Source organism: Gymnodraco acuticeps, unplaced genomic scaffold (assembly GCF_902827175.1).
Source record: "Gymnodraco acuticeps unplaced genomic scaffold, fGymAcu1.1, whole genome shotgun sequence".
In the NCBI taxonomy this organism is placed as follows: Eukaryota; Metazoa; Chordata; class Actinopteri; order Perciformes; family Bathydraconidae; genus Gymnodraco; species Gymnodraco acuticeps.
The window spans coordinates 2,203,807-2,217,008 of record NW_022990135.1 but is presented as its reverse complement, the minus strand read 5'-3'; the positions used below and the strand labels follow the sequence as shown (position 1 = coordinate 2,217,008).

The window sequence follows — 13,202 nt, the reverse complement described above, 5'->3', positions numbered from 1 at the left end:
ATAGCTGAATTATTAGATATGAATATGAAACCAGTTTCCCCATCTCAGTGTAGAATCACACTGATTTTTGAAGTAGACTGTCTTTTACATTACCCTTTATATTAAAAAGAGCTGACATGAGAAGCATTTTTAAAGGATATTTATGTATTTTTATTTGCAATAGATAGCCCAACTTAGGTATGCACAATTCCGTCTGAAAACCAACCAAATATGATAAGACTCTGGGCCACGGCCCCCCAGGTGGACGTTGTTCAGAGACGCTTCTTAGGTAAAGTCAGCTGACTGGTCGAATGATGCATGCGCAACAGCTATCAGGAACTTCACCAGCCGACGAGATGTGGACTGGAGTGAATACACAGCGATAACTGGAGTTTCCTGTGACTTAAAAGGTCAGTAAGAGGCTGACCGCACGCACAAACTAAGTAGCAAAGAAACAAATAGGCTAACAAGGGACTGCTGTGTCCTTTCACCTAGCAGCTATGCTAATCCCTTTTCGGACGTGTAATTAGCTAAAGCTTTGTTGTTTATTGATATCAGACAATGATACTACAGATTATTCAATTATTAATTAAATATTTCGTTTTGTTATTGCATTCATTTGTATAGTACTGTATCATGTCTGTATCACCTTTTGTTTCATTTGTATTTTCTTTGGTTTTACGCTCGAAAAAAAAATTAAAACTAAACTAAATGCCTGTATAGTTTGTACAGTCCGAGCTAATAAACAAACGACCCAGCGGTATATTCAGGTAAAACAAATGAAAACATTTTTTTTAAAAGTAGAACTTAATGGAAAAAAGAAACGCTGTCAATTAGTCCTACTGTTATTGTCAGAGGTAATCAACAACACCTGTGGATGAGCACTTCCGGTTTACAGGCTCTGATGATGTAAACACTTCACACATGACTCTAGATTTGTTTCTCTTTGTTTAACCTGGTTTTAGAGGTATTACATATGTGTGTATTATATATTAAGCTGTATTTGTTTGTGTGCAAGTACATTTTCTTTCATGCCTCACGTTCAGCTTTTTAAATGTTTGGGGTAAAAAATATACATTTTCTGTGATATCTCATCCAGTCTCTCTGTTGTGCCGACATGAGGTCAACATGGAGGCCTTCACCTCTGCCGCTGCTGATTCTCTTGGTGTCCAGCTGTGTGTCCGTTCAGAGCAGCAAGACCAACTTCGTCCTAATGATGGTGGACGACCTGGGGATTGGAGACCTGGGCTGCTATGGCAACACAACACTGAGGTACGGACATGTTGCTCTCTGGGAATGGATGGCTTAAATAAAGCTTTGGTGCTGTAATCCTACTGGCTGCTTGTTTTAAAGCAGTATACCTGAATTCCACTGCACCACACTACTGTATATCCATTAACCTCCATTGTATTGGAATATTATTCAGATTTCTTCTCACAATTCGGACTTTATTTTGTGACTTTGTGATTCGCAGGACCCCCAACATTGACCGTTTGGCCGAGGAGGGGGTGAAGCTGACTCAGCACATCGCGGCAGCGAGCCTTTGCACTCCCAGCAGGGCGGCGTTTCTCACCGGGCGATACCCGATACGATCAGGCCAGTTCAAAGACACCAAAACAAAGGTCCTTTACTGACTGACAGTGCTTGATGATGGTCTGCAGGCTGAGTCTACTGTCAGTTAAACAGATCTCTATCCACTTCCTGCAGGAGGCCAATTAAATGTCTACATTATTAATTAGTGTTTGATACTGTCAGCACATATCAGATCACACATATTTTACTGCTTTTGTTCATAAATATTCATATTTCCTCTCGAACAGGTGTAGCTGGTGATCTCAGACCTGGAGTTTTTATATTTAACGCAGCGTCTGGAGGCCTTCCCAGCCAAGAGGTGACGTTTGCCAAGATTGCCAAACAGCAGGGCTACAAGACAGCTCTCATCGGTACATTGATATGACAGTATAAAGTGCATTTATACAATTGTGGAAACTTGGAACTTTTTTCTCATTTGCTAATTCCTTTCTTTTTAAAATGTCTCTTATTCACAGGAAAATGGCACCTAGGACTCAACTGTGAGAGCAGTGAAGATCACTGCCACCACCCGAGCAACCACGGCTTTGACTTCTTCTTCGGTATCCCTTTAACCAACCTGCGGGACTGCCAGCCCGGACACGGCACCGTGTTCCAGATCTATAAATCTTTACCGTACGAGACAGTGGCCATCGTCCTGCTCACAGCAGCCTTCCTCCACTACAGAGGAGTGATCACCGTCAGCAGAGGGCTGCTCGGGATCCTGCTCTCTCTGTCGGCCACCGCCACATGTCTGACTGTGGGATTCATCATGATGATCCCATACCTCAACTGTGTTCTCATGAGGGACCACAGGGTTGTGGAGCAGCCGTTCACATCTGAAAACCTGACCCAGAGGATGACTCATGAAGCCGTGGACTTCTTGGAACGGTACATGTCAAATGTCCTGATCCAGGATCCTTGTCATCAACACAACCTTCATCTTATTCTAATAGGATTAGGCAATTTACTGTGTTTGACCTGAACTGTAGCTTTGAAGGACATTTTTCTCATTCTGGTAATTAAACTGTATTTTCTGTTTCTGCAGGAACTCAGCGACACCTTTCCTGCTGTTTTTCTCTTTCATCCAAGTGCACACAGCCATGTTTGCTTCAGCAGCATTCAGGGGAACGAGCCGCCACGGTATCTATGGAGACGCTGTGCACGAAGTGGACTGGAGTGTAGGTAGGTGGGATTTAATCTAAATCTACTTACGTATAATGATGTTTTCAACAGAAAACAATGGAGCTCCATGGCACAGAAGAGTAATAATCATTACACACATAATTGGATACTTTAATTCTTGTTTTGGGCATGAGCTTTTTTGACTATAAGAAAAACTGATTATCACAAGATGTATACTTAAATGACCACAAAGAAGATTATAATGACATTAAAGAGAATATATCCATGTTAGAAGTACACACAGTGATCAAGACATGTAATTTAAATGCACATAATGAACCTGACTACATAAAATGGCATCAAAATAGATATTGTTTATTCAATTAAACAAGACCTTGACATTGTGTGTTGTATTGTGTGTGTTCTCAGGTCAGATCATGCAGACTCTGGACAGACTGAACCTGAGAGAAAACACTCTGGTTTACCTGACCTCAGACCACGGGGCTCACCTGGAGGAGATCTCTGATGGGGGAGAAGTGCACAGAGGGTCCAATGGAATATATAAAGGTACAGTGTACAGCAAACGCACATTTCTTTGGGGTTTTACACTCCATTTTTTGTATTATAGTCTTGTCACTGTGGCTCTACAAATGTGAAACTCCCAGCTTGAGAACATGAGATGTATTCATTAGGAATTCACTCCGTTAAATAATCACACCATGACTTTGTTGTCTTTGATCCAAAACAAGTCAACAAATGAAATAGCCTCTCGTGTTTGATATTTGTGATAGGACCATCTGGAAGACCAAGTAGGAGGCACATACAGTAGGGTTTAACTCTATTGGAATACCGAAAATCAATGACTGCTGGACAAAGGCTCTTAGTGCAGATTGATGTCATCTTTGTGTTGCTCTCAGCAGATGTGATTGTAACACAGTCTGCTGTCTTTTATCTCTGCGAGTGTCCTGTCTTCAGCTGCGCAATGTTCTTAACAAGACTTAACAAAGCCGAGTTATTCCGAGAGCGAACACGCTGAGTTCCAGCAGCGCGATGAAAACTGCTCTCTGTGTTGTTGTCTTCCCACTGAGCAGCAGGGAAATCCACAAACTGGGAGGGAGGAATCCGAGTCCCGGGAATTCTAAGGTGGCCGGGGAACATCCCTGCCGGCAGAGAGGTGGACGAGCCCACCAGCAACATGGACCTGTTCCCCACGGTGGTGAAGCTGAGCGGAGCCTCGGGCCCAGAGGACCGGTGAGCCTGCGCCGACTCAGCAATACTTCCATATATCTGTCATAAACCTTGATCCCATACTACTTCACCACGGCACCAAGCTCCATCTTATAATATTGTTTAAATGTAATGACCCCTAGTGGCAGAAAATTACACATCAGGCCCAAGGTTGATCTGCTCTTGAGATTCACAGTAATGAGTAGTCCCATGTGTGATTGACCACTTCCTGTCCTCCTCTGTGCAGGGTGATAGACGGTCATGACCTCATGGATCTCCTTCAGGGGAGGGTGGACCGCTCCAAGCACGAGTTCCTGTTCCATTACTGCAACGCATACCTGAACGCGGTCAGATGGCATCCCCAAAACAGTAAGTCCAATCCAATACATTATCCACAGCATGGTGTATAAAATATAAACTCTTCTACCGATAAACGTTTGTATATTTTTTTTCATCAGGTAGCTCCGTGTGGAAAGCCTTTTACTTCACCCCGAACTTCTACCCAGAGAACGGGACAGCCTGCTTCCACACACACGCCTGCTTCTGCACGCCGGGCGCCGTGACCTACCACGATCCTCCGCTGCTCTTCGACCTCTCCAGAGACCAATCAGAGAGCACGCCGCTCACTCCCAGCACCGAGCCCGCCTTTTACTCCGTCCTGGCTGCGATGGAGGAGGCCGCTGAGCAGCACCGGGGGTCGGTGGAGCCGGTGGAGAGCCAGATGTCGGCGCTGAACCTGATGTGGAAGCCCTGGCTGCAGCCGTGCTGCTCCACACTCTCACAGCTCTGCCAGTGCCAGCAGGACCAATAGGGGAGGACTTCAGGGTTTATACCTGCAAACTCTTCCAGGAAATTCACGTCAACTTCAACCTGACTGGTTGGAATCAGCAAACTGATGTGGAAAACCCTCCGTAGCTATGATGCTATTGGTTTAAGCAAAGTAAACTTATAATTTCCCCGCCCGGCCCTCAGGAAACAAAGGTCTGTTTCTGCAGTGTGGGAGCTTGTTGGGCTTTTGTTTATTAGTTTCCCTTTCAGGATGGATGTCCCAGCAGCCCCCTGGCTCACTAGGAGAGTCTGCTGTGGTAATGTGGTTACTGCTGCAATCACATTTCCCAAATGAGTTTAGACGTGGGCAGAAGCACAAGTTGTTTGCAAGTGGCATACCTGAGAGAATTTCCCTTCCTCTGTGGAAAATGATACTTTATTCATGTTGTTGTTAAAACTATGAATATAACGCTGCTCTTCACTGCATTTCAACATTTCAGAGTGGTAACATATTGCAGGTGTGCGTGGCTATAATGAACTGGGCTACTTTAGCTGTCCTGTTTTCCATTCTTCAGTGTTTAATTACTGAAGAGGAATTTTCCAACAAGAATAGCTGAAACAAAAAGTATAAAGAACACAAGCTGGGGAATCTTTGCCCCCGGGGGGAATCTGTAATTTAAGGGAAGCTTTAATTGAGCCTCATTAACAGAGCCAGCGGGTGGGCTTACATAACGCCAGAGTGGAAACACTACTGGGTACATCTGTATGTCAGTGGCTTACATATGAAGGCTATTTAAGGTGTTGATATTTCTTTTTATATGGTAATTATGTATTTTTACAGTGCCTCACAGCATCAGTTGTGAGTCAATTAGTGCTGTGTATTATTTGAAATGTGCCGATACCAGAGTGTTGATACCCTAACTTGAGTTTCAGTAACATAAAGTATATTTGAAAATGAACTTTTTCTTTTGTGTGAGATGTCTCAACTGGCAACCGGAAGCTTTATCAGCTAAACGTATATTATTTGTATTTTGTGCCTCTACTACTGTGACATTATTTAATGTTCATAAAGTAATTCAATTCAACAATGATTTGGTATTTCTTACTCTACCTTGTAAGTACAAAAACAAGTTGCATGTTCTTTTGAATCATTGATTTACATTTCTTGATATAGAAAAAGTGAGGTATCTTTGGTTGACATTTACAAGACGATGGCATCCTGTATAAAACTCTATTTTACTCCTCACCATGGGAGAAGTTTCCCACTGCGGAGTATAGAGTCAGGATCCTCATGTAGTTTCTTTTGTCTCTTTGGAAATACAGTACATGCCACAGGACTGCCATATTATTGATGTCCGATACCCAGCCCTGGTCTGCCTGCTGTTCCGATATGTTGTAGTAAATTAAAGAAAGGTCCTATGAAATGTTCCACTTCCTTTGGGGCATTAACTGTAGATAGTACAACATAATCAATTTGCCTCGTCCCTTGTAAATCTCTGTTCATTGAAGCAGCGTCTCCGTCTGTCCTGAGGGTGGAGCGCCCGTCTGAAAGCTGATGGAGAACCTGCTCATGCACAGAAACCCAGCGGAACGTCTGGCACTTCAAAGATGAAGCTCCATCCCGCATCTTGAGGGAGCTCCCAACATCCATGACGGCAGAGTGGACTTCCTGTGAAGTGCTGCAATATCCAATTTTCCCTTACTGCTTCGAGCCAGGTGAGTTAAATGCCTCCTTGGAAAATTAATGAGGAGCTCACATGAGGGCTTTTTATCACGTTGAGCTGCAGAAGAAAAGGCCCACAATGTGATGGGAAAATCCTGTTTTTCTTTTGCTAAAGGAGCCCTGGCTTCCAGTTTATGTCACCACTGCACCACTCTGGATTCTTAGGAATTAAAAACACAGTGTAATGTTTTAATACATTTTAATTTCTTAAAAACAAATGAAATCACACAAGGAATAAATATATTAAAATGTATATTTCTGTAAATGGCACTAGGCGTAATGCTTCATCAACTCATGGCACTGTCAGCTTATCCAGGCCTCTCTATTCAGGAACCTCACAGCGTCACTGAAGCCTTCCTCACATAGAGCCTGCATGCCTCCGCTCGGGGGGGGGAACAGAGCCTGGTTCAGACGCTTGATGTTCTCCATGGAGAACTGAGGAGACCAAAGAAACACAGTATGTCAAATTACATGAAATCACTGACAGACAGTGAACAGTAACCCTAGATTCCCATTTGTAGACCAGTCTGATGAAATGGTCCAGTACTCACTGCTACGTTCATGTTGGCCAGTTTGAGGTGAGTGTTGAAGCGCCCCATGTGGACAGGACACACGTCCTGCCGTCCAGCAAAGGGAGACACAGTGATGGTTCGTCCCACGGGCAGAATGGGCAGGCAGTCAGTGAAGCCACCATCAATCCATTTCTAAAAAGTTAAAAAGAGTGTATGGATCCAGGTCACAGAATGCCTCCAAATTAAGACTAATTTCGATTAATAATAAGATGCATCAATCCCTTTAAGAAATGCTGGACCAATGTGTTTTTGTAAAACCTCAAAATGAATTGACTTAATTAAAAAGAAACCATTACCTGTCCTCTCAACTCCACTGGTTTGAGTCCAGCATATACAGGCACAAAGCTGCTGGCCAGTAGAGCCTGGGAACGATACAAATGAGTTATTTAATCAGAAAACACTCTTTGACTTAAAGCCAGTTCAAACATTGATTCATCAGCAGGAAGAAGCTGGACATTTTGGCCTTGTTTGCAACTTACAAGAGCAATACGTTACGTAAAAGTCACATAAAATGTAACACTTAGGCCCCTTAAACCCTGTTAGAACAGCATGTAGACCTTCATTACACAATGACTGACTTTGTTGGTGTCACTTCTGGTCAAAGTAGTAAACAAATCTTGAAGAAAAACAGGGATGTACCTTTATGAGCTCCTCTCTGGAGCTAAACCTGGACACGATGTGGTTCTTGCCACTTCTGGAGTGTGTTATCGAGATGAAGAGTCGCTCCGAGGCCAGAGTGTGAGCCTCACTGGGCAGAATGTGTTCTATCCCGTCCCTGCAGGGAATATACAGTCAGATGATTCATTCATAGGCTCATCCTCGGAGATAAATCCTCAGTCACATAAAAGGGAAATTGCATCAACAGAAACAAATGTATTTACTGCAGTTCGAGCATGAAGTCGTATCCTGGTGTGACTGCTCCAAACCTCTGCCTCCTCACGCTCTCAGCAAACCTGTAGGTGAACTCTTTACAGTCCTGCAAGAGAAGGAAGCAAATGACATCACACCTCATTCAGTTATACTATCACTAAAACCTGGCTGTTCATTCAGAATGTACAGGTCTAAAGCAGTTCTGGATTCAACCTGACTTGGACTGAGCAGGATCACCATACCTCTAACTTGTCAGGAGCTGTGATCATTACAGCAGCCACCAGGGCCCCGGCAGAGGCCCCTGCACAGGCCCGGAGGGAGCCCAGCAGTCGGTCCCCGTGGCGGAGAAAGGCCCCCACAGCACCCAGGTGGTAGATCCCTAAAAAGCCACAGGCAGCGAAGGACAGGTTCAGGACTGTCATCCCCAGAACCTGCAGAAACATTATGCCAATTAACAACTAAATATGTATTTATTACTACATTATCTTTACAGTCACCACACAATTATGAGGTAGGTCTGAACAATGTCATTTTTTTTTTTTTGTATGTATACTTGCATCTTGTAAAACTGTTGTAAATTGCATTTATAAGCTATTTTCATGAAACTATAAAAAAGCCAAGCATTTAAAAACTAATGCAATATATTATTTTTGTTTTGTTTACAGAGGACACAAAATTAGGGTTGATTCCAATCACAATTTGAAGTTAACATTATGTGACATTTCTAAATAAATAAAACATATGTGATTTTGATTAGGCTGTAACACTCATACATATTATACAGGTATGTACTATAAGGAAGCTTTAAGTGGTGAATTAATTATTTAATATCTCTTATTCTTTTGCCAATAAATCCAATTATATCAATTTATATTAGTAATATGAATAGCAGTAATACTTATATTTAATAACGAGTTTATTCAAACAAATTGTAAGAAATGTAAGGCATTGTATATTTACATTTTTATTTTATTTGTATATAAAAAGTATGTTATGTAGCCTATTATGTTACTGAGTCCATGTTGGTTTCTTTTTACGATTTATGAATGACGTAAGGTTTCTTTATTTTGTTATGAATTACGTAAGGTACTTTTTGCCACAGTGAGATTTACCACAGAGAAGCAACGAGAAATGAAGGCTAGCGAACGACACGGATTTAACCTCTGTCAGGCTGAAGAGGGGAGAAGACTTACCGTGTTTCCAGTCAACAGCTTTAGTGTTAACTCATGTTCATTTGTGTTATTCTCAGTTAGCTACACAGGCTAAAATAACTCGTTACTGCTCCTTGTAAACATGTAACGTTAGCTTGTTACCTAAAAACTACACTTCCTGTTTACCGGAAACAGAAAAAAACAGTCCATCCGCTTATGATTTTCAAAATATAACAGGCGCTAAACTCAGCCATCGTTTCATGGCGTTTTTCCCAAAACCCAGTTTTTTCAGACTGTAGTTATAATTCCAATACAAAAAATGCGTCTTTTAGAATGATTTATTCTTCTGTGCAGCCATCTCTACCCTTTTTCATTGAGTATTTAAGAAAGTATTGCACTCACTGTAGACCAGAGCCATATGTAGACTAGTGGATTTCGACCAATCAAATCGCATAAACACTGTAGTGAGTGACATCAACGACGTCAGCAGGTAACAACATTCACGTGGTGCAGTTATGGACATTTTGAGGTTTTAGGAAATATTTAACTAAATTACCACTACAATAGCAACTCAAAATTAAAAGGGTATGGCAGTCCAACTCCCAGACTACCATAGCTTTGTACTTATAGTAAAAAGGAGGTATTCAGACTTTTAATGATGAAAATGATGTCTTGCAGGAGTGGCTAACTTCAGCAGCTAGTTATTGACTCTAATGTTGTGGAGGACCTGGAGGCTGCTGGGAAGATTCTAGGACAGGGATATTGACCACTTCGCCACCATGTAAGACAGTAGAATGGCCTTCCTCTACAAATGGGGTGAGTGAAAAGCACACCCCCTTCTTCCCTCTGTTAGCTTTGTGCTGTAGCTGCTCTTGTTGTTGCTGTTGCCTGACTGAGCAGTCCTCAGTTGGAGTTGGTTTAGTTTATGTTGTGCTTTGTTTATCCTCGGTTGTTTTTTGTTCCTTGAGTACCTTGTAGTCCAGATTTTGCAATTTTGTTCCCGAGTTTATTATGTACTGATTATTTTTAGTTTGGGGGTTGAAGCTCTGGGTCCCAGGTTAAAATTTGTTTTGTGTGCGCTTGGTGTAGTTTCCATGCTTTAATATTCAAAAAGCTCTTTATTTTTCTCATACTGCCTGTGCTGCAGCACCTCTTTTCACCCTCTGTCTGAAACCAGAGCCCAGTCTGCTCTGATTGGTTAGCTTGCCGGCTCTGTTGTGATTGGTCAACCACTTAAGAGATCTCCCACCCCTTAGCTTATCACGTATAATGTGTTGGAGCTCTAGCCAATAGAAGGGGGAGTGTTACATAGTGATAATAATAATAATAATAAAAAAATTAATAGCGCCTTTCAAGAGACCCAAGGACGCTTTACAATGGGAAACAAAACAAAAGTAAACCATTGGACTCATTTGTAACAAAAGTAAACAAAGGAGTCCAATGGGAACACAGTGGTTTTAGCCCTGTATAGAGATTAACACCCTACATACAAAGTATATTTTCTCCCACAGGATGCCTGGTAGTTTGTCATATAATAACCCAAACAATAAACCAGAGTGTATTTTATTATAAGCCCTGCATTGTTGCTTTCCCGCCTAAAGCAGAGTCCCTGGAGTGCAATTCTTTCTGTGCTACCTCTTCAGTCAGCGTTTATTTCCCATGGACCTTCTCTCCGCTTCCTCTCGCCCTGTTATGCTGGAAGATCAGCAAAAATATCTTGCTCCTTTAGGGTTGCTTTTGATTATGTATGGACCCAAAAGGATTAGGTGGAGCTGAACTCCTGGTATCATGGAGGGGGGATAATGCATTTTGTTTGGTCAAGGGCTCGGGATAAACACAGATGCCAGTGATAATTTAGAAATGATCTGGAATGAGTTACAAAATGATACGCTCCCGTTATTTATGATGATCTAAGACTGAACTGAAACTCCATAAGTTACTTGCATTAACTTCACTGTTGCTCAAGTGAAAATAAAGTTACATTTGAATGACCATTTAGTTGATTTGGTCTTGGTAGTGATGGAGGTCAGTCCTCTGGTCAGTGTGTTGTCGTTATGCTGCCATGCTTCGAGCAGAGAGCCCTGCAGTACAGTGTGAGAGGAGGTTATTATTATTTATATCTAACAGTTTGTAAAGCTGCCTCAGGAGCTGCTGACTCACCTAAAACTGTTTCTCTGCTCTTAGTTCAGAGAGGAGTAAAGAGTCCCATGACGGTGTGAAACTGCAACATCTTTAGACGTGAAAATATCCATTGTAAAAAGAAATGTTAAATACTGCAATTAACTAATTATTGGCTGCTCCATAATACTGTATCACCTTTCTTCACGACTGATAAGTTCATCTGTTTATATAAATATTTGTATTTTATTTTTTATATTTAAGTGTATATTTATATATTTTGTAATTGTATTTAGTCTTTTATGGACATTCTACTTGAACTTCTTATTTTTATATAAATATATTTTTTTCATTTTATTTATTTTGCACATTCTTTAACTTCTTATGTTTATATACATATTGTATTTAATTGCATCTTTTCATTGCACTTTCTTACTTTAACTTCTTATGTTTCTAACTATTTGTTATATTTTACTTTTTCATTTATATTTTAATTAAACGTATTATGTTTATATAACGTAATGTATGCCTAATTTGACCCTTGTACAAATTAGGAGGATCTCAATATGAGCGTATGTCACGGAACTTCAAAACCAGACTGTTTGACCCAAAGGCAGACGGTCGGTGCCAAATAACTACAGCTTAATTAAATACAGAAAAAATTGCTAATGTGCTTTCCAAAAACAGTTTCGGGTCATGAACGATCCGTTCTCTATTAACAGGCCCGATATGACTCTGGGTTCCTCACACCGTACAAAAGACCGTAACACCCTTGAAACAGTCGCACAAATGAAACGCACATTGCAGAGCAGCATTAAGCGAACTCCTTCAAACATGTTTCAAGCACCAGCAGAGGTCAGACTCCTGATGCTTCAGCGCCAGGCTGTGATTGAATTATTCCCCTTAAGATAAAGAAGCTGCTGGTTATGGAGTGGAAAGCCTGCGGCGGTGGAGCTTAGCGGCGAGAGAGCACATGTGCAGAAGAGCACAGCGTCCATGAAACTCAAGGATAAAAGAAATGGAAAAGTCCAATTTCAGATATCAGACTCATTATCCCGAGCAAAGTTATAATTAAGAGGCACTTGCATAAAATTGCTGAAGGGAACATAATCAGAGACATCCGCTGTGAGGAGTGTTTGCCTGGAGAAGGCTTTTCTTAACGGGCATATTGGAGAGAATGCACCCCCCTTTACCCAAGCTGCGGACATGTCAAGGTCAAACAGATAAAGTAATCTGTTAAAAGATCAAATGGTTTCTGTAGATCGAAAAACATGGAGGCTGCAGAGTGGAGGAATCAAAGAGGAATTGAAAGCTGAGAGAGGACAAAGAGAGGCTGGATGGGAGGCCATTAGGACAACCACATCAGCGCAGTGTAAAGCTGTACCTGTCACAGCTCTGCAGATCTGCAGCAGGCGAGGATTAGTCACCTCATCAGAACATGAATCATCATAACAGAGGCTCAGTGTTCCAGGCGTTTCAATGCAAAGCCCCGATCCTGGGAGACTAATTAAAGATCAGTTACTGACAGACAACAAAGAGAGACGCTCTGCTACACAAACACACAACAAGATGATTGAATTACATCTGAGCGCAGACGGAGTTTAGGGTGAAGAGACGGCACACGTTGAGCCGCGTGAGGACATTCACAGGCATCGATCACAGGGAGCAGCTCGTCTCGGGCAATTTCGGAAATCTTACAGTATCTCCGGAGGAAAATAGAGGACAAACTATTTGAGGAAGGGAACATTGGATATCCTTCAGGAGGACGAAGGAGGAAAAAAGTGTAATTGTGATTCTTGGAACGGATGAAAAAAAAGAAGAGAAACGGTGTTCTGTATCACATTGAGGCCCAGTCGAAACACAATCGCTTTCTGCAGAGGGACATGTTTACCTGAAAGGAAAGGGCTAAAAGTTTCCAGACCTCGCTGTAATTGGACAATTTGGAAACCAACTAGAAAAGTGCAGCATCCAGAATCTTTTCATTTGGAGGGGAGGCGATACAGGTGGGGGGCTGTTTGTGTCAAAGTGTGCTCCATTCCCTCTATACTATACCTATAGGTATTATGTTATTGGTATAAAGATGGCCTATCTGGATGAAAA

At 41.9% G+C, this 13,202-nt stretch overlaps 2 protein-coding genes across 3 annotated transcripts; one reads left to right on the top strand and one right to left on the bottom strand.

The window, feature by feature from the left end:
* The first annotated feature begins 252 nt into the window (after positions 1 to 252).
* Positions 253 to 5,759, top strand: sts (steroid sulfatase (microsomal), isozyme S). Its single transcript, XM_034216901.1, has 10 exons — positions 253 to 389; positions 1,079 to 1,251; positions 1,454 to 1,575; positions 1,800 to 1,922; positions 2,028 to 2,439; positions 2,597 to 2,733; positions 3,103 to 3,240; positions 3,765 to 3,924; positions 4,148 to 4,269; positions 4,359 to 5,759. The coding sequence occupies exons 2-10, from the start codon at positions 1,097 to 1,099 to the stop codon at positions 4,709 to 4,711; spliced, it is 1,722 nt and encodes a 573-aa protein (XP_034072792.1). The 5' UTR covers positions 253 to 389; positions 1,079 to 1,096; the 3' UTR covers positions 4,712 to 5,759.
* An 814-nt stretch (positions 5,760 to 6,573) lies between these two features.
* pnpla4 (patatin-like phospholipase domain containing 4) lies at positions 6,574 to 9,189 on the bottom strand. 2 transcript variants are annotated; one of them, XM_034216958.1, is made up of 7 exons: positions 9,027 to 9,189; positions 8,076 to 8,264; positions 7,845 to 7,939; positions 7,603 to 7,738; positions 7,260 to 7,325; positions 6,943 to 7,095; positions 6,574 to 6,826 (listed from the first exon to the last, which is right to left on the bottom strand). In XM_034216958.1, the coding sequence occupies exons 2-7, from the start codon at positions 8,253 to 8,255 to the stop codon at positions 6,695 to 6,697; spliced, it is 762 nt and encodes a 253-aa protein (XP_034072849.1). In that variant the 5' UTR covers positions 8,256 to 8,264; positions 9,027 to 9,189; the 3' UTR covers positions 6,574 to 6,694. The 2 variants fall into 2 exon arrangements, with proteins under 2 accessions (XP_034072849.1, XP_034072850.1); XM_034216959.1 differs by having other exon boundaries at positions 8,076 to 8,212; positions 9,027 to 9,182.
* Positions 9,190 to 13,202: the final 4,013 nt, after the last annotated feature.

Bases quoted from the DNA above. Each gene is read 5' to 3' on its own strand.
- sts (XM_034216901.1), top strand. From the start codon at position 1,097: ATGAGGTCAACATGGAGGCCTTCACCTCTGCCGCTGCTGATTCTCTTG. The intron at 1,252-1,453 runs GTACGGACATGT...TGTGATTCGCAG, and splicing joins TATGGCAACACAACACTGAG to GACCCCCAACATTGACCGTT. The intron at 3,925-4,147 runs GTGAGCCTGCGC...TCCTCTGTGCAG, and splicing joins GCCTCGGGCCCAGAGGACCG to GGTGATAGACGGTCATGACC.
- pnpla4 (XM_034216958.1), bottom strand. From the start codon at position 8,255: ATGACAGTCCTGAACCTGTCCTTCGCTGCCTGTGGCTTTTTAGGGATC. The intron at 7,326-7,602 runs GTACATCCCTGT...TATCGTTCCCAG, and splicing joins CCAGAGAGGAGCTCATAAAG to GCTCTACTGGCCAGCAGCTT. The intron at 6,827-6,942 runs GTGAGTACTGGA...TGGTCTCCTCAG, and splicing joins TGGCCAACATGAACGTAGCA to TTCTCCATGGAGAACATCAA.